The sequence below is a fragment of the Aquila chrysaetos genome, chromosome 1 (assembly GCF_900496995.4).
Source record: "Aquila chrysaetos chrysaetos chromosome 1, bAquChr1.4, whole genome shotgun sequence".
In the NCBI taxonomy this organism is placed as follows: Eukaryota; Metazoa; Chordata; class Aves; order Accipitriformes; family Accipitridae; genus Aquila; species Aquila chrysaetos.
This window is the reverse complement of record NC_044004.1, coordinates 19,368,120-19,387,753: the sequence shown is the minus strand read 5'-3', so window position 1 is coordinate 19,387,753 and position 19,634 is coordinate 19,368,120. Positions and strand designations below refer to the sequence as shown.

Below are 19,634 nucleotides of genomic sequence, written 5' to 3'. Positions count from 1 at the left end.
TTTAGTGGGCTAGCAAATTATTTTTTAAATGTGTTAAAGGAATACACGTTTTGAAAAAGAATTTGATGAGAATTTGTATTTTTCAATATCTGATGCATCCAATGTAGTTTTTGTATAAATCTTGCAAGATGCAGCTTACAAGGAGTTTTATCAACAATTGATACTCAGTGTATTTTTATCCTCTTTTGAAAATTATTTGTATAGCAGATTCTTGCTGTTAATTGTGCTTTTACTTCTTGAATTCTAGAACCACCACTTGAACTACCATCTTTCTATATGACTCCATCTCACCGTCAAGTTGTCTTTGAAGGAGATAGTCTACCCTTCCAATGCATGGCTTCGTATATTGATCAAGACATGCAAGTCTTGTGGTATCAGGATGGAAAGATAGTGGAAACTGATGAGTCCCAGGGTATTTTTGTTGAAAAAAACATGATTCATAACTGCTCACTGATTGCAAGGTGAATTCATGAAGAGAAAATGTATTTCTTCTTATTTTCTGCTCTGATTTAGTGACTATTTCCATAATCAGTAAGGCCCCCTCATATCCTCGCTGAGTGAACATACATAGACAGAAACATCCCAACTAGGGAAGTAGTCTGTAACTTCACACATCTCTTAAATTACCTGGGTTTGGTCACTGTTGCTAACTATCAAGGTTGAGGAGGTATGTCTAGAAATTTGATGAGTCAAACCCACCTGCTTAAAACAGGGTTAGTTAGAGCAGGTTGTCCAGGACTGTTGCAGTTGGGTTTTAATTATCTCCAAGGATTACCCAATGCAGTTCATGTAATATATGTTTGTGGTAGGATGCATTTGTTCTACTGGAACATTAAAATTGCAAAACCAAGGCATTTAAGTGAACTACTCATGGATTCTTTCCTCTTTCTTTTGAGCACACCACAGTTGGTAATATTGAAGATTGCCAGCAGACATCTATAATTTATTCTGCCTGCAGCAGATTTTTGACTCATTCAGCATCTACAGAGTGGTTATATATCCTGTAATTGTATTAGTAAATTAGGGCTTCTAACTTTATCACAAATTATGCATTTGGGAAGTTATTTTAGTTTGGCCTTTCTGGAAAAACTATAAAAATTTTGTGTTGAAGATCAATGATAACACTTGGGGAATTGGGATTTCTCATCTCTTCTCTCTGAAGTCAAGGAACTTTTTCCCTTGGCTGTTCTTTTTCTTTCCTACTCTGGCAAAATTGAGAGCTAAAAGAATAGTAAATATTTCCCTGTTAATTACAGTACACTGATTCATAGATAGCTCTGGTTTTGTAAGATCACACAGTTGTATGTAATTGGTTGTTTCTTCCATTGTCTTTCTCCACTTTATTCATCTTTTGGTAAAAGCTTATATAAATTTTATTGCAAGATTGTTGAGTTTTATTTGTTTATTTTATTTTTTATTTTATCTTCCCAGTGCACTGACAATCTCAAACATTCAGGCTGGCTCCACAGGAAACTGGGGTTGCCATGTGCAAACCAGACGTGGGAATAACACAAGGACAGTAGATATTGTGGTGTTAGAAAGTTCTGCACAGTACTGCCCTCCAGAGAGGGTTGTGAACAATAAAGGGGATTTCAGGTTGGTAACTTCAATTTTTTTTCAGAGAAAAGAAAAGTCCATTTAATTTTGTATTTAACTACAGTATTATGCTTTAAAGACACCTATGTGGATGTTTGTTTGTAAATGGTGTGTAATAGATTTTTAACTGTTCTAAATTAGTATGTGTTGAAAGAAGTATGCACAACTATACCATGAAGTGTTAAAGTTTGAGCCTGTTAACTCACATCTTTGGAGGAGATGGAAATTAAGCTATGATATTTGAACTATATAAATGAAATTATTGGAATAGAGTAAAACTTTTTAGATGATCTGTAAGTTAGAGTTGGATTGCATACTGATTGGGGGGGGGGATGTTCCACCAGGTTATCATTCTCTTTTCAAAACCCTCCTGCTTCTGTATGACAAAATCACTATATAAGAAATATGTAATATAGGTTCATTTTTTTCCCCTGTGAGTATTAGAGTAAATAATATGAATGGTGCTTCCTTTTAATGACTGTTGGGACTGTAGTGGTAGCTCTGATGTTCCATTGTGTTGGGTATTGTAGAGTATTTTATCTTTTGTTCTTACCTCTTCACCTGTTTTCCCTTTTCTGATCTTTCTGCTGCTGGTTCACTCTAACAACACGTTACTCCTGGAGGTGCCAGCTGTAACAGATAGCTTCTGTATAGATTCTCTATATGTAAGGTAATTCCCTTTATAACTACTCTGTGTTGTACCTCCCTGCAGTAGCTCCTACTGAGAATTAGTGTATGTCATAGCATATGTTTTCACTATGGTTTGTAGGGTTTCTTAATGTTGTAATAACTGCTTTTACCCACTCATTTATTTTCACTTATGCTGCTTGGCTATGTTGATCTTCTGCTTGATCTTTTGTTTACATTTCTAAACTTTTCTTCCTTTCCCTGTGTACATTAGAGTTCTTTAAAGTCATCTTCCTTCTATACAGCAAATCTAAGACCATAAATCTTTTATTTTAAGAAATGAAAAGTAAGTTAATACATGTTGCTGGGACATAGTTTTTTGGGGGAGAAAAAACAAGCTTTCAAGTACAGAAGACCTTCTCCAGTTGTAGCAAAAATTCAGGTAAAGTCCTGGCTGAGAGCATTTGTTCTGAGTTCATCTTTATGTTCATCCGTTGGACAATTTGAGAAGAAGGGTACCCAACTATGAGGAAATATTAGTAAGGGAAGTAGTGTTAAGATCACTTGCTGCACAGAGGCAATTTGGAACTACTGAAGAGCTTCACTTTCACATTGTAAGGAATTATTTATATGAGAAACTTTGTGCATATCCTCTTTTTACACTGTGGTGGTTTCAACTGCAGGGATGAGTGTTAGATTACAAAATGAGAACTTCCTTCTTAAGATAAAAGGTGAAGAAAGTCAAACAGATGCATGCTGTATTCATCAAAGAACACATCTATTTAAATCACTTACGCTTTTTTTTTTATGATACAAGTGTGAATCGTTCTTCTTTGATTTGCCATTAGAGGTGAAAACAGATGGTAAAGGCTTATTTCAAAGTGTTTTCCATTAAATTAACCTGTGCTGTTCAGTGGCTGTTCAGTGTAATAGGATTTACCCCCTCTGGAATTCAGTAGAAAGAAATAAGATTTCAGGAAATGTTCAGCTTATCAAAAAGTTCACTATGTCTGGGTTTACTATAACAGACTTCCATTTGTAGTTTAGGTAGAGTAATAATAAAGAGTAATTTTTCACCTTTGAGACCATATGGAAATAAGGCTTTGACTAGTGAGAAAATGGTTCTGAGCAGATGGCTGTAAATGATCCTAGGTGAATTTGTTTTTATAGTCTTTTAGTTGGAACTGGTTAGTCATTTTAGCTTGGAAGCTGTTTCAAAACTGGCATCTAGATTTTTATCCCTTCAGAGATGGGATAGCAAAGCGTAGTGAAGGAGGATGTTTTGTCTTCAGTGTCTTTGGCTCAGTAATAGTAGTTTAGCATGAGTTTATAAAGATTAGGCAAAAACTGTCTTCATCATGAAATCTATTTTTTTTTTAATTTAGATATTCTTTTAAGTCTTACTCAGATAATATCCTTGAATATGTTACAATACATGATTAAATTGAAAATACAGTTAACATGTTAAAATGTAACCTAGTGCTTCTGCTTCAGTAAATCCTTCAACTGTTGTGTTTAGAATAATTTTATGCTGGTAGTTGATAGAATTCTTTCTTAAATATAAGAATTATCCTTTTGAAAACTATTACTCACTGGGTGTAATTAATCTTAAAACTGTAACTGTCATGCTGAATTTAGAGAATTACCTAAGATGCAATAAGAAAAAAAATATTAGACTACCTGTAAGCTAATGAAATTATGATATAAAAACTTACTGTAACTGAAAGTTATTGTTGGTTTAAAGAAATAAATGCTTTCAAAACAGAATTAATATGCACGAAGGAAAGGATTCTTTTATAATCTCATGGTCTGCCTTTTTTTCCTGAAATGAAATTACAGTACTTAAATGTAAATGAACCATCTTTTCCCCCACAGCTGTCTACTCTCATGTATATGTGATTAATTTTGAGCACCTAATTATAAACAGTGATGAAATAAGAGTGTTAATACAGTCCAAATTTGCACTTCTGCTAGCAGTTGGGTAAACTGTGAAAGATATTCAAGCTTAGGCTCACAAGAAGTTAAGAATGCAGCCACACTTATGTAGCCTTTGTTTGCATGATGAGAATTTCATGTCATTAGTCACCTTTTGAGCCCTGCTGGAGGGATGTCCTCTCTGGCTTCGTGGAAAGTGGAGAATGCCTCATCAGCTCATCTCATACAGGTATTGGGAAGAAACTGTTCATTGCTGAGAATGGTCTAGGTTAGCATTCGCTTAGCAAAAATAGGCAATAAGGGAAGTGTAGTTACAACTGGAATTAGTTCCCCTATCTCATTTGCCACTGGGCTGCAAAGAAACTTGTACCCACACAACGGGTATTGTGAATAGGAGAGGAAAGAGGATAAGGGACACTGTTCCCCATGAAGCACTTCTCTTAGCGATGCTGCGCATTTGTGTTGTTTTTGTGTAATACTGTGGTAGAAAGCTGGGAGTTTTAAATTGCTCACCTTTTATGTCTAGTTTAGTGGAAACCTTTCTAAATCATTAGATGAATAATATATTAGTTTTATTAGTAAAACGTTTCTGTAGATATCTAAATTTGTTATAAAGGTAGCACAGACTGTATGACTGTCTGGCATTGCTAGTATTCTTTTGAGAAGATCATGGTAAAAGATGATAAAATGCTGTGTAGGGAGATGAATGAAAAGTAAATGTAGTAGGAATAAAAGGACAGTAGCGAAAGGGAAAGAGATGGATTAAAAAAATAGGGGAAGTGCAGAGAACAGGGAGAGAAGGCAAATAATCTTGTGATAATCTAATAACCCTTCAAGTAGTGTTAAACACTGGAACTCTCACTTTTTTCCATTTGATGGCTACAGAAGTTCCAGAAGATACGTATAGCTTAGAAATTATACTTGTTTAAAAATATAGTAATTAAAGCTCTCTTGAAAAACTTGCTTTTCGTTTAAGTCTTAGTGTCTCATTCTGGTTTTTCTTTTTCTAATTCTTTAGCACTAGGTGTAAATAGCGAGGAAAGGAATGGCACATGCCATTTTTCAGTGAAAGTACTTATCTTGGAGATTGTGTCATACAACTTCTGTCAGGACTGCAGAGTTTAAATTATCCTAAGTCTGTAAGGTGATACATTCAGTCAAAACTGAGCCAACCATGCTTTAACTTAAAATGCTTTGGAAAAACACAACTTTCATAAAAGTCTAAAGACAGAGACAGATATCTCTTTCAAAGTGGTATCTTTGATGTGGAAACTTAATACTAGAATTTCAGTGCTGATAAAATTGTTTTGGAAGTGATGTTTTGGCACTCTGTTTTCAGTGTTTCTAGAAACCTGACTCTGCATGCTGGAAGCTGAGGTTTGGGTGTGTTATGCAAGGTGTTTGTGAGCCTGTATGTCTTCTAACAGCTGTACTAGTTGATTTATTAGTTGTCTTCATCTGCCTGTTTACTTTTTGGCTTCATTCTCTGAAGGCTCATTATGTATCCATAAGAAGTGGGAGCATAGAAGTAGCTCATCTTCGTACTTGTTTTTCCAGTCCATGTTGATTAGACTTTATTTTAATTTGTCCATCCAGAAATTTCAGAGACTTAAATAAGTTTACATCTATTGTATCCCCTTATCCCTTCCTCCCTTCCCAGCAGATCCATAACTTGCCGTCCATGGTCAGAGTTGGCAAGACATGATCCAAAGTGATGTTTTTGTTAGCTTGCTGGAGTGCATGTAACATTGCACTAAGGTCACTACTGGGATTGCAGCAATTTACAAAGGCTGCTGTGATTTTTCTAAGGAAGATTTTTGTCCTTTCTGCTGGCTTTTCTTCTATACAGGAGAAAAGATGGTAAATAATTTACATTCCCATTGCAGAATCTATACCTGTTCTTTGAATTAATTTACATTCTCTAAAATACCTGTATATAATTCCTGGCATTTAAAAACTGTGCTAATTATTTTATTTTTTTTTTTCTTCTTTCTTTTAACTACCTCCATTGCCACCAATTCTGGTATAAGTTTTCCTTTCTGATAAAGGTTGAATGGTGACAATTCTGTTAATTTCTTGAAGTGGCTGCTGAGGCTCTGAATTTAAGTGTATGCATTTTCTAGGCTGGATGAAGCTCTGCTATGATACTTAAATAATCTTCAGTCTCTTCTAGTATTCAGATACTATGGTGATGTTCATAATAATAAGTCTCCATTTCTTAATTAAATGAAGTCACTACAACATGGAGAACTGATTTGTAATGCCAAAGCTGTTCTAAAAGGTAGTAAAATTTAAGCCTTTATTTTCTATTTTGGTTTGTTGTAATTATTATCTAGTCTTTTCTATTAGATTCCTTACTGACTTTGAATTCTTTTATGGTTGTTGCCATGACCTGTGCATTTTAAGGATGCCACCAGCAGCTATCTTAGGTTTGGGCAACAAGCAGCTCAAAGTAATGTTTGTCAAAATGGCCTGAAGTAAGAGTCTTTCTTCCATTACTGAATATGTTCTGTTGGAGCTGATTAGGAATAAATAGGAATTTGAGATGGAGAAGACTTTCAGTATACCAAAAGGTTAATTTTGTGCATCATTTAATGTAATTGAGAAGTGTAGCCTTTTGCCTTGGTCCATCCCTGGAGTTATTCTCTTTGCGAAAGAACTGTGATAAGTCCCAGCGTCTTCAGTAAGAGAAGTTACTTAACTGATGAATAAGGAAGAAGAATGCAGTTGACTTGTTCAGTTTCTCTGTTTTGGCAATATTACTTAAATTATAATTTCCTGAAATGGAACATTCTTCAAGGTGTTCACTGCAAACACAGAATTTTTTTTTTTTTTTCAAATATATATATGTTCTGAGCATCTCTTAATTTAGATGACAGTAGTGACTAAATGGCCACTTATTGAAATGCAGTCCAGATGTAAAAGCAAACACAGTGTAATCTAACGGAATTTTTTCTTCGACCATTTTGATTTTTGGAGACAACTGCTTAGTGCAAGGCCTTTTGAAATACTTAAAACTGAGAAAGTGTATTAGCTCTTAAGGCTGTTCAAGGAGCTTAACTTAATTATGGTACAGAAAGCCTGGGATGATCAAATGAAGCTCTCTTTTGCTCTCAGTTTTAGTTAAACCTTACATGTTGGGTTATTGGATTTGAGATACTTAGCATTCTGCAGTTTAGGTATGTAAGTTTTTTGCTTTTAAACTTTAAGTGTTAGTATTCTGAGTGATAAAATACTGCTTATACATATCTTAACAGGGGAGAGGGCCAGAAGCAGGGGCAGGCACACTGGCCAGTATTTCTTGTCCCTGTCCTCCTCTCTTCTCGGCATTGCAGCTTAATTCAGGCGTGGTTTCTTTCTATTCTTAAGTTTCCTTTGAATCTCATGAATGATCAGTGCACTAAAGGTGTATTGCAATTTAATTTTCTGTATGTATTTATTCTTTATTTCATTTTTATCTGTGTATAAGTGTATACAGACAAAATATGCACTAAAATTATGGAGGAGGAAGTTAAGAGAATGTTAGAAGTTTTCTTAAAAAGTGCTTAGTTCCATGTACCTTGAGTGAAAGGAATTCTTTTCTACTTAACTTTATGAACACTTTCTTTTCCCATTAATTTCTATTTAATGTTATGTTTGGTTGCAAAATCTGTCAAAGTGGTTGTACTACTGCTACTGTTTCTTAATTACTGTATCTGTAGTTTTCTGTTCATATCTGCAGTTTAGTATTGATATGTATGCAGTCATTTGAAAGTTACATTGATGCATGTGAATGGACAAGTAGAAAGCTTGCAGGGCTTTCTACTATGTATTTAACTTTTTATAGTGTTAATATGGAATTTTTCATGAAGAAGGCAAGTTTTTTTTATTAAAAAAAGGTAAACTATTTTTAGTAATTTTATAAGCACTTTTTTCTTTCTACCTGCAACCTCATGAAAGAATTCAAAAAAAAGCATGCTAGCATTGGAACTCATTTTGTTAATAGTACACAAATATGAACAGCTTGAAAATACTGAAGGCGAGCCAAGGTGGCCCTTGAAATAGTTTAGAGATGCTTAGTTTTGAGTGTCTCTTTATTTTATGTTGTAGCATTTAATCCTTTTATTTACTTGTCATGTAAATTTGTCTAATTTTTTTTTTTTTTTGCCTTTGACTCCCCAGGTGGCCTAGAACACTGGCAGGCATCACAGCATACCTGCTGTGTACACGTTACTCTGCTGGCAGTGGGATATATCCTGGCAACTCACAAGATGAGAGAAGAGCCTGGCGCAGATGCGACAGAGGAGGGTACTGGGCAGAAGAGGACTACTCCAGGTGCCAATATGCAAATGATGTCACTCGAGTTCTTTATATGTTCAATCAGGTAAGTTGTACATTTCTATAAAATCAAATTCTTTAATGAAAATAAAAACTCAAAAGTCTTTCTCCGTTTTTTTAAGCTGGTAGTACTGGTCGTCTAGATGAATTATTATGAACACATGCCTCTTGAGTACAACAACAGAACTTGTAGGTTTATGTTAAGAGTTTGGTTTAATATCTATTTTGAGTGCCCCCAGATTGAAAGTGTAAGGAATATTTAATTCTTTGGTGTACTTGCGTAAAGCGTAAGAAAACAGTACTTGTCATGATAGTTCTTGTCAACTGGGTGCACTGTCCTGCCCACATGCTAGAAAGAAACAAGGCAGGCTGAAGTTGTAATGGAGAACAGCTATTTCCATTAAAATAATAGAGAGTAGTCAAACTCTGCTCTGCCTCTGTTGCTGTAAACTTCTAATAGACCGATATGTGGCCAATGAGAGTTAACTAGTGAAAGTAGTGAGTATTAACTAGGCTTCTCTAATCTGGTAGTACTTACCAGGATACAAGAGATTATTCTAGATTTTAAATGTAGCTATGAAACAGAATTTTTCAGCTCCAAACTCCTTTTGAGTCTTATCTCTAATTAACACATACTTTCACAAACACTGTTCTGCAGGGATGTACCCAACCTCGTATGTAGAGGCACTGTATTGTAAAATACCCCATAAAGCTTTGAACCTCTGGTGTAAGCTTGATGTTTTCCAATATGTACTGTCAGATCACTAGCATCAATGCAACAGGTGAAACTATGGTGGTACGAGAATGTTTTTTTGGTGCAGTGGTTTGGGTTGTCAGTGTTTTGGGGGTTTTTTGTTTGTTTTTTTCAATAATACAGCAATGCCACTTGAGTTGATGTTGGTAGTGCCACCTATGTTTAACATGGGCCGTGATGCTTGTCTGACCTCTGGGTAGGATTACTGTGTGTTGCCTGTGTTTGGAGTGTTTCAATGTGCAAGCTCACATTATTTTAGAGGAAACTTCACACTGTGTATCAGAAGCACCACAGCCCCTGACTGGCACAATCAGGATCTAAAGTGATCTTTGCCCTTTGGATGTCTCGGATTATATACATAGTGAAGTCTTGACGTCCAGTGGCTTGGGCTAAGTCTAGTTTGAGGCAAAAGCACTGAACTGCATATTGCTGACTTGCTCCCTCTGTGTTCAATTACTTACTAATACAGACATAGCTTTTTATTTTGCTGCTCAGGTTCCCTGAGGACCAGTGGGCACTGGTGTAAAAAAAGGCGGAAAGAGTGGGAGGGACAGAAAGGGAAAGGACTGCCTGTTCTGGCCCAAGATGAACTCAGCGGTTAACGTAACTATTTGTGTTCTGCTGTTTTACATTCTGAGCACTAGAGGTGCGTGCTGTGGCTTGGTCACAAGCATGTTTGAGGGCTGGTGGTGCTTAATGACTGGTTAGCAGGTGGGAGATGATGCCAGGGATCCCTTTGTTGTCCCTTTGTGGGACACAGCAAGGTTGATTGCTTATTGAGAGCTTTGATGCTCTGGTTTGCTTTTTCCTCACCTGGGAATTCATGTTTTCCTGCAAGGCCTGTAACATCTCAATGCTACTCCTGCCCATGTAGTGTAGCCCAACTTTAGAGTTGCAACTGCTCAGGAGCCTCGATTGCTTCAGCCTGTTAGAATAGCTTTTAGTTAGCCAACGTTTACCAGGTTGTGGAATCATGTTGCCAGCTTTGTGTTAGGAAGTTTAAAATGTGAGGGTCAGATTAGTATCTTCAGAAAAGCAGAAGTATAATTTCCATGTATGAAGTAGATAACTTGCAATTATCTGCTTAAAAATACACGCACGCAGGTATGCTATGCTGAAATAGAAGTTTCAAATTTATTTTTTCTTTAAAGGGAGAAGTGGCATGTTTTTGTTTTAGGAGTTGTTTTTACTCATTAGAGCCTTCCTCTTTTTATGTGTATTAGGTCTGGAATTTATAGCAGTATTCTGCGCAGAAATTTATTGTCTCTTTGAGACTAATATTGAATGTTATAATATTATAAGCATCTTTAGAGCCTTTGAATGCTAAGGTAGTAGAACTGTTTTGAACATTAGAACTGTGCCAAGCAATTTAAATCAAGTAGAGGTCTAAGTTTAAAATGGAGTGAAACTTTTGTGACGTTTATACAAGAACATTTATATTTCACTGTTCTTGTTTGTGTATAGTACAGGTATAGTTTTAGGTGAAAAGGAATTCATGTTTAAAGAAAAAGTTTAAAGAAATTATACAGAATATCTGAATTTGAAAGTTGACTTTGTTCAGTGTGTGTTATGACTTTGAACTTTATTTACACTTTAAATACATGACTTCCAGTGTTTCGGGAAGAAAAATCTTCCATTAATTGCATTTAAACCTGTGTAGAAGTGCTAAGAGCAGCAGGGACAAACATGTAGTTGTGCTTATGTGGCACATTGCAAATTCAGTAGGGCAGACTGGATATCTGTACACCAAAAACCGGAGAGATGGGACATTTTGGATTATCATGGATAAACAGCATCTGAACATAAGCTGATAACATTTGCACAGTGTTCCACTGTACTAAGTGAAATTTCCCATTTTTGGTCCCTGCTAGCTCAGGCATGTTGATTTTGCATACTGTTTAGTGAAGAATTTTTCAGCATGGTACTTGTTTCAGGAATGAAATCATGAGCTTTGTCAGAGAGAGGATCTATCTTGGTGGGTTTTTTGTGTGTGTTTCATTCCAAATGCTTTCTGTAATTACAGAATCAAGACTGAATGCTACAGCAGTGGTGTGTTTTGAATTTATTTGGCTTATCATGCTATAAAATACCATACTTTAGGAGCTTTGTGTTGTCATGCCTAGGCTCTGGTGCAAAGGAAAACAGGCATTTGACAGTACTTTCTTCTCCCCCCCCCCCCCCCCCCTTCTTGGTGCAGCACCTCTTTCCCTTCTAGGGCAACAGGACAAAAACCAGTTTCTGGCTGCAGGTACAAATGCTGGTTCTCTGGCTTGTAGGAAGTGTTTTTGCTAACAGATAAGCTGGTAGTCCCTGGCTACCTAAAACACTGTGATCCCTATGGAGATTTCTATCCTCTTTGACAAAATGCTTATTTGTTAATTGCTGAAGTGTTTCCTGTATCTTGTACTTAATTTTCACTTCTTCAAAATGCTTATGTTTCTCTATGTAGATGCCGCTCAACCTTACTAATGCAGTGGCAACAGCAAGACAGCTCTTGGCTTACACCGTTGAAGCAGCAAATTTTTCTGATAAGATGGATGTTATTTTTGTGGCTGAAATGATAGAGAAATTTGGAAGATTTGCTGAAAAATATAAAGAGGTAACTGGATAATTTGCCATCACTTTAAAGATAATCAAAGTGTTTGTCCTTAAGTATTCTGAGCGGTGAAACCTTCTCAGCATTAGATACAGGCACTGAGTTAGTGGATTATCAGATTCTATTCCATGTTTTTGTTTGTTTAGTAGGTCCCTGAAGTGCTGACCCATGGTCACAGACTTTGCATTCGCGCTGAGATGATCCAGCATTCACTGGACCTGTAATGTGAGTAACACCTCTGGTCAGCACTGGAGCAGGGAGATAGGTACAGTAAGTCTGTTTTTATTTAATATGGAGTGGGTCACACAGGTTTTCATTGGTATGTTCTTATGTAAAAAGACAAATAATGAAAGCCTCAGAGATCCTCTCAATAATGAATAAAACAAGACTTATCTTCTCCCCTCCCACCATGGTAGGCTGTCTTTATTCAGTATTGAGCTGTATCTCTAAGGTTTTCTGTATTCCTATATCTTGCAGGATATAAGATAAGACATTAAAATAAAATCTTAGAGAACGCTCTAAGAGGGGAGAAAAATGCAAGTGGTTGAATAGTCCCACCAGTGGGTAGGAACTCTCTGTTTCACTGCTGAACAGAGGTTATATTGATCTCACTGTACAGTGCATGTTGGGAAGTTGGAGACCACAATGCCTCAATTTTAACCTTGCGCAAAAAAAAGGCAAATTTCCCCATCCACCCTCAGAAAACCATAAATGCTGGTTGTAATTTGCAGAATGCCTTGGAGAAGTTTCAGGCTAAATCTCCTTTTTACAATCACAGCTTGGGTTTTTTGGGTTTTTTGGTGTATTTTGGAATTATACAAGCAGTTCATTAAATGACTGATTTTGTAGCCAGACAAAAGTAGGACTGTGTTTTAGATTGCTGCATGATTTGTTACATTATAAAGATATTCTTTTCTCAGCTGTGTTTTATTGTCTGTAGAGTGACACAATCTGGCCTTACTTTGTCATGTTTGAAGGTAATAGATGATATGAAAAAATCTAAGTTAATTTCATAGGTAGTTTTGGTCTTAGGCAATGTATTTTTTTATCTTAATTGGTTTGATTTGAAGTCAACCTTTGATTTGCTTATATATTCAAGGAACAGGACTGCAATTTAATTACTTTTAGTCGCTATTAATAAGACTTAGTTATTTCTTATTAGGGTATTACTTGACAAACTTCTTGATACTGTATGCACTTATACCATCTTATTGTCAGTTCTTTAGTTTTTGCTACAGTGGCTATTCTGAAAGATAAATACTATAAATTATTAAAAGCTTCATGTAATAGCTTTTTCATGTCAGAAGAAGAAACAAACTGAAGACAAATGTTCAGAAAGTTTTTAGCAGATTGTCTTAAGTTAGAATGCAGTTGAAAAAACTTGTGCGTACCTTGATAAGCAGGCAAAAGAATAATGTGTAGTATTTTTTAAAAGTATGAAACGTGAAACAACTTCAGTCCTGTGACTTCAGGATCTTAATACTGATACCTTATTGTAAAACCACCATTTGTTAAGGTGTAAAACGTTACCAGTTTTCAAGTAGGAATAAGTCATAATAACCATCTTAAGTAATTTAACTTTCATTTGTTCTTGAGAATTTAATGAAGAGGGCTACAGCCTGCAAATGCTTCTTGAGGCTCTGTTAGCTGTTGAGAATGTTTATTGGCTGTGGCTTCTGTCCCTAAGTGATAGTTCTTAAAACAGTTAATATTTTTATATTCCCATTCTTGCATTTATTTTTAAATATTTAAAAAAAGAACAACAAACTACTGTGTTCTCTCCGTATTAGTAATATTGTGAAAAGAAATTGGGAAGCCTGGATGGTAAAGGAGATGTCTTCCCTACCCCATCCTGTCTCTATTTAAGCAGAAAATTCCCGTCCCTAAATTTAGGCACTGTGAGTTGGAGTTCAGTCAATTCAACTAGAAAATACATGCACCTTCACTTTTGGTCCATTAATTTTGGCGGAGTTGTGGCCTAAATAAATGAATTCCCTTTACAGTTGTATTTGTCTGTCATACAGAAGACAGGGTAGGGAGTGTGAGCTTAAACTTAACAACAATGTAATTGGTGATTTGAAAGCAGCTCTGGTACCTATGGGTAGTTGCTGTCTCATGTATAACCTGCGACCTAAAACAGTTCATGCAAAATTGAAGGTAAGCAAGGAAAGCATCAAAGAAAAAGGTAGACATAGCAAAAGGAAGAGAAGCAGAAAGGCTGCATGCTAATTTTTGCTTGTATTACTCTTTTCTTATTATCTTCCCCCATATACACAAACTGTATTGTTGTTGATTTATAGTTTAGTTTATTGATTCTAGGTTTGAAGTTGATTATAAATAGTCCTTTTAAATAATTAGTACAATAAAACATGGAGTATTACACTCTTTGCTTTTAATGAAATACCTGTATTTCTCATGTTTTTAATTTCTAAGTGTAATGTAAACAGATAAATTACATTGGCACTACAGTTTTCTTGGATGGAGGTAAATGTCCGAGTCAAAGTATTTCAGTATCGCAACATGATACGCAGTGATTGAAATAGGAACAACGAATTTCCTTTTGCTTTTCGTGCTGACAAGTCACGTTGTATTTTCTGGTAATGATCCTACTTGATGACCACTTTCAAAGATAAAAAATGTCTTATTTCTCTTCCCTGTTAGCTTGGAGACGTGATGGTGGACATAGCAAGTAACATTATGTTAGCAGATGAACGTGTTTTGTGGATGGCACAAAGGGAAGCCAAGGCTTGCACTAGAATTGTACAGTGTCTGCAGAAAATTGCTATGTATCGGCTTGCTAATGGAGCTCAAGTTTATTCTACTGTAAGTATAAATTTATTTATTTAGAAGACATTTTGCTGGCTCTTGAGTTTCAATAGCTTTTTATTTTTCTTAATAGATATTGGCATTATCTGAAATGCCTACTATTTCTGTAGGGAGAAGAGAAATAATCTGAACAGATTTATCCTTGCCAGATAAACAGAAGCAGTTTTCTGTGTGTTTTTTTTCTGTTATGGCAGAGAATCCCTTTAAGATTATTTATTATTCTTCCTGTGGTGTGTAAAATTATTTAATGTTTGATTTTTGTCATCACAGTACTCTCCAAATATTGCTCTTGAGGCTTATGTAATAAAGGCTGCTGGTTTCACTGGGATGACGTGCACCGTATTTCAGAAAGTGGCTACATCAGACCGTACAGGACTCAGTGATTATGGGAGAAGAGATCCAGATGGAAATCTAGATAAACAATTAAGCTTTAAGTGCAATGTTTCGAATACACTGTCAAGTCTGGCTTTAAAGGTCAGATATTCATTGTTTCCCTACTGACTTTGTAATAGTGTCTTAAATATAAGCTTGCTCTCCAAATGCTTAATATTATTATTTCTAATGTTAACGTAGTATTTTTATGTAATCCAGAATGACTGTGACAAGATAATTAAAGTGACAAATGATAATAGAGTTTGATTATAGAATAATTTCTTAATGGACACAGTTTCTAATGAGTAGGTGTGGTTTTCTTCATTAAAACATCTTAAGTTGAAAGATGTGTTCAGACCTTTTCATAAGTATGGAAATCGAAATGCTCCCTAGTTCATAATAATACTTGGCTTTATTTTGCTGTATTTTCACCTTCATTACATACTAAATCAGATATTAACAGTCTCCTTAAATATCTGAAATATTCTGCTTAGAATGATACTGTAATTAAGCATGAAGTAGAAAATAGACCTGAAAGATTAATTTTATTTGTGTACGTGTGTGCCCGTACACAGGCATACATACACACATATAGATATATATATTTGTGGCTGTGTATAGAATGGAAACACTTTCTCATATTCTGTAAAAGTATTTTTTCAGATACATTGCCCAACATGCCAGTTTGCTTTTATCCCTTAATGTGCTTGAACGTTACTTTAGGGTGTATATTTGAAATTATATTTATGTAATTCTATGAAATTGCATGCATGCTTCCCTACCCATGTATAATTTATATACAAGTTATAAAAACCTGTTTGTATACAGCGTTTCCTTTTGAATGGTACTAATGCACAATTACAACATTTCTTTGTCTGCTTGTCTTGGTTGCTGCTTCTAGTTGCCAATAGTCTAATCTGGAAAACTCTTGTAATAGTTTACTGATACTAACTTCAGTTTTACTCTCTGTAACAAGTAAGGTAACTACAGAATCTTAACTTTTTTTTGTCTTTTTTCTTTTTCAAAAACTGTTAAGGCTTTAGTAACCCAGTTCAACTATATTATCATGGATTACTTGGAAACACTGTCAAATAGGTTTGTTGCAATACATAGTCTGCTAAATGCATTCATCTCTGACACTGTTCAGTTGGAGGAGTTGCTAATTTAATCTGTGTAAAGAATTTCATTTTCTCTTTAAAACTTTAAAAATCTATTTCTTTCTAGAACACAATTGTAGAGGCTTCTATCCAGTTGCCAGCTTCCCTTTTCACCCAAAAGCAAAAAAGAGAAATCAGACCAGCAGATGAATCTGTCTACAAGCTTCAGCTTATTGCATTTCGCAATGGAAAGCTTTTTCCAGCAACAGGAAATTCAACAAATCTGGCTGATGACGGGAAACGTCGTACAGTTGTAACACCAGTTATTCTTGCGAAGATAGGTTTGTTTTTTATTATTACTTTTTCATGATCTTTAAGACACATTTTTGACTCCTTTGTTTCGACTAGTGTATATCTAATAAAAGGTTTTTAACATCTCATGTGTTACATGTTGAGAAATTTATGTGCAAATACATTTCTTTTGTAACAGATGGTTTAAACCTAGCCAGGCACCACGTTCCTATAAATGTGACACTGCGGCGCATTGCACATGGAGCAGATGCTGTTGCAGCTCAGTGGGACTTTGATCTCCTGAACGGACAAGGGGGATGGAAATCTGATGACTGTCGTATTCTTCTGTCTGATGAAAATATTACTACCATTCAGTGCTACACCCTCAGCAACTATGCCGTTTTAATGGTATGACACTTGGAATTACATGTCTCTTTCTGGAACTTAAAAATATTCAGAATGCGATTCTGTTGGGGTTTTTTCTTGCATTAAATAAAATGAGCATTCCCGTGTTCCATTTCACATAAAACTAGACACATGAAATAAATCTTCAGTTTTTGCTTGTGTTGATGTAAATGTTGATGTAAGATGATGTTTAAGTGGAAATGTGTCAAAGCAGAATTAATTGCTGAATATACTAGATACAAAAGAATTTTCATATGAAAAGTACTATATTATAGGAAGCCATTTTAATGAGCTACTTAATCAAAAGGGCTTTTATGAACTTTAGTCTAATAATGACAGTTTAAAATAATGAATGGTAACAGTTGAAAAAACCTATCTTTTCTGTGTTAGATTAAATTTGTTAGCTTTGTCTGTTGACAGGAGTGTTTTCCTAGGTTGGTTTTTTTTCACTGAAATCCATAACCAGAGATAGTTATTTCACTGCAAATTAGCTATTCATTCATTCTCTGATATGTAGGTCTGTTACCAGAAAATATCAATTGAAAAAGGAAAAAAAAAATCAAACAGTTACTATCCAAAATATTTTTGAAATATTGCTTAAAGAATAGTATCTGAACTCTAGTCTTAGCATATTAATGTCAATAAAATGGTTAACCAGTTCTAAAATACAGTGATAGTTGAAGAAGGGAGCAAGACACCTTATTTTAGTGCTCTACAGTTATGAAGTAGGATTTCTTCTTTGTCTGTTCCCGGAGCTCTTCATTTCAAAGTTTGGCCTGGGAGGCTTCCCTTTTTACCGATGGTGACTGCTACATTTCTCATCAGTCATCAATACAGATGCTAAATGATAAAATGTGATACATGAAAATGGTAGGCTAGTAGGAAGCTGAGTGAAATTGTAAGAGGTTTAGGAAATATTATTAACATAAGTGTAAATTTGGTATGGGTTTTGTTCTACTTAATGTGATCTGCGTAGAATTAAATATATATTTTATGTAATCATATGTGGAAGAAAGAGGATTCCTTTATGATGATCAGTGTATGAGAAGTTGCAATTTTTGTTTTGCAACTCAAATTTTGAAAAATCTTTCTCTTAAGAGAATTAAATAGTAGAATACTGAAAAGCTAAACATAAATAAAATTAAGACTTACATGCCAAGCTTCTTAAAAGAGCTGAAAGAGAGCAACTTTTCACTTTACCTCTGAAGGTACTGTTTTAAATTACTTCAAACTGTTATAATCCTGTAGTTCCCTTCTTTGATATTTTAAAAATATATAATCCTTTCCTAAAACATAACAGCGTTCTTTAATTCATTTGTATGTGTAGTATGGGTTTAAAGAGAGAATATGCTTAAATTGGTCACATTTCTGCCATCTGGAGGAAGAAAAATGAAGAGCATATTCAATCTGCTGCTGTAAATGACTATTTCTAAATTAATACATGGTAAGATTATATCAATATCTTATTGTGAGTTATGTAGAGAACTGTTGACAATCAAAAAAGTTTGAGGAAGGGGCAGCTTGCTTCCTTTTCTGCCAGTGGCTCTCATTCTATGCTTGCTCAAAACTGGTATTCTTTAAGTATTTAGGTACTTCCCGAAATGTTAGGCTGTAGGGACTGCAGAGGAGTGGAGAAGTGGGGGAGAACAGAGTAATGTACATCTGTTAGATGTTCCTTGCACGCAGTTAATACACTGCAAAAGCTCTGGATGTCCAAGTAGCTGCTGGAAAAGGTTTTCATAATGCCTATCCATATGTTAAGTAAAAAAGCCATAATAGCCTATTTCATTTGTAGACTGTCATAGTGTTGTGAAAGTCTGGCTCCTGGTCCCAGGCTCACAGGAAATTATTTTGGGTTCAGTTTTAGATGTTTGGCTTTTAATTCAGCAGTTGTCATTAACATGAACAGTGCATGAACAGTAGTGGCAGGAGGGACCTGAATGCAATATTCCATCATCCTGGCTGGATCGTGAATGACTTAACCAGAGTTACTTCACTCCTCTTTAGTCTACTTTAGTACGTATGTGCGTAGAAGAAATCAGGTTGTAATGTACTGACCTGTCTTTGTATGTTTCAGAACGTAATGTAAAGTCCCCTCTGATAAGGAAACGCAAAACTGAGTGCCTAGTTTTCTAATCTAGTGATTTAGGAAGATACAGTTATAAAACTTTGTATTTATTTGGAAATCATTTTAACCACTGTTTAATAATAGAAGAGATAACCAGGAGACTCAGCTGAAATCTCATTATTATAGGCCTACAGCAAAGGGAAAAAAACCAGCAACGGTAGTTGAGAAGAAACAGACTTCTGCTAGTTGGCTATAAATGCCCCAGTGTAGTTCTTAATGTCATCTCTGCTGTTTTACTGTCAGTCTTTTTTATTAAATTATCATTTAGGATTAGTTTAGCTTAGAAATAACATTATTAGCTCCCCTCACTCCTTTTAGTAGGTCTGATAAAAATGTTGGTGCAATCGGTAGGAATTCCATTGACTTAGTGGGTATTGGGTCAAGGCCTTTGCTAGCTAGGCTAGGCATGCTGAGTTTTCTCAGATATCTTAGAAGTTTATTGTAAATCTTGTGATTTTGTAGCACTTGTCATGCATGTATTGGTGTGAACTTTAGAGAACATCTTGTTACCTGTCACAAATCTGGAAGCAGCAACAGGAATTTTCCTACAGTTTCTGTTCTCTGATACTCACGGGATATGTGTGACGACACATTTGCTTATGCTTGTAACAGCAATGAGTTCCTAGGGATCTCCAGCTGGATATCAACCAGGCCACAGGTAGTGTTGAAATCAGATGACACTGGCTGCCT

The 19,634-nt window shown here is 35.5% G+C and overlaps 1 protein-coding gene across 2 annotated transcripts in view; it reads left to right on the top strand.

Moving 5' to 3' along the window:
• ADGRA3 (adhesion G protein-coupled receptor A3) overlaps positions 1-19,634 on the top strand; it is a 67,811-nt gene that overhangs the window by 33,757 nt on the left and 14,420 nt on the right. For both annotated transcript variants that reach the window (XM_041124345.1, XM_030018644.2), the window contains exons 7-14: positions 248-461; positions 1,432-1,596; positions 8,320-8,521; positions 11,679-11,828; positions 14,487-14,648; positions 14,922-15,125; positions 16,248-16,461; positions 16,611-16,819. In XM_041124345.1, coding sequence (XP_040980279.1) covers positions 248-461; positions 1,432-1,596; positions 8,320-8,521; positions 11,679-11,828; positions 14,487-14,648; positions 14,922-15,125; positions 16,248-16,461; positions 16,611-16,819 — 1,520 coding nt within the window. The remainder of the gene's footprint in view (positions 1-247; positions 462-1,431; positions 1,597-8,319; positions 8,522-11,678; positions 11,829-14,486; positions 14,649-14,921; positions 15,126-16,247; positions 16,462-16,610; positions 16,820-19,634) is intronic.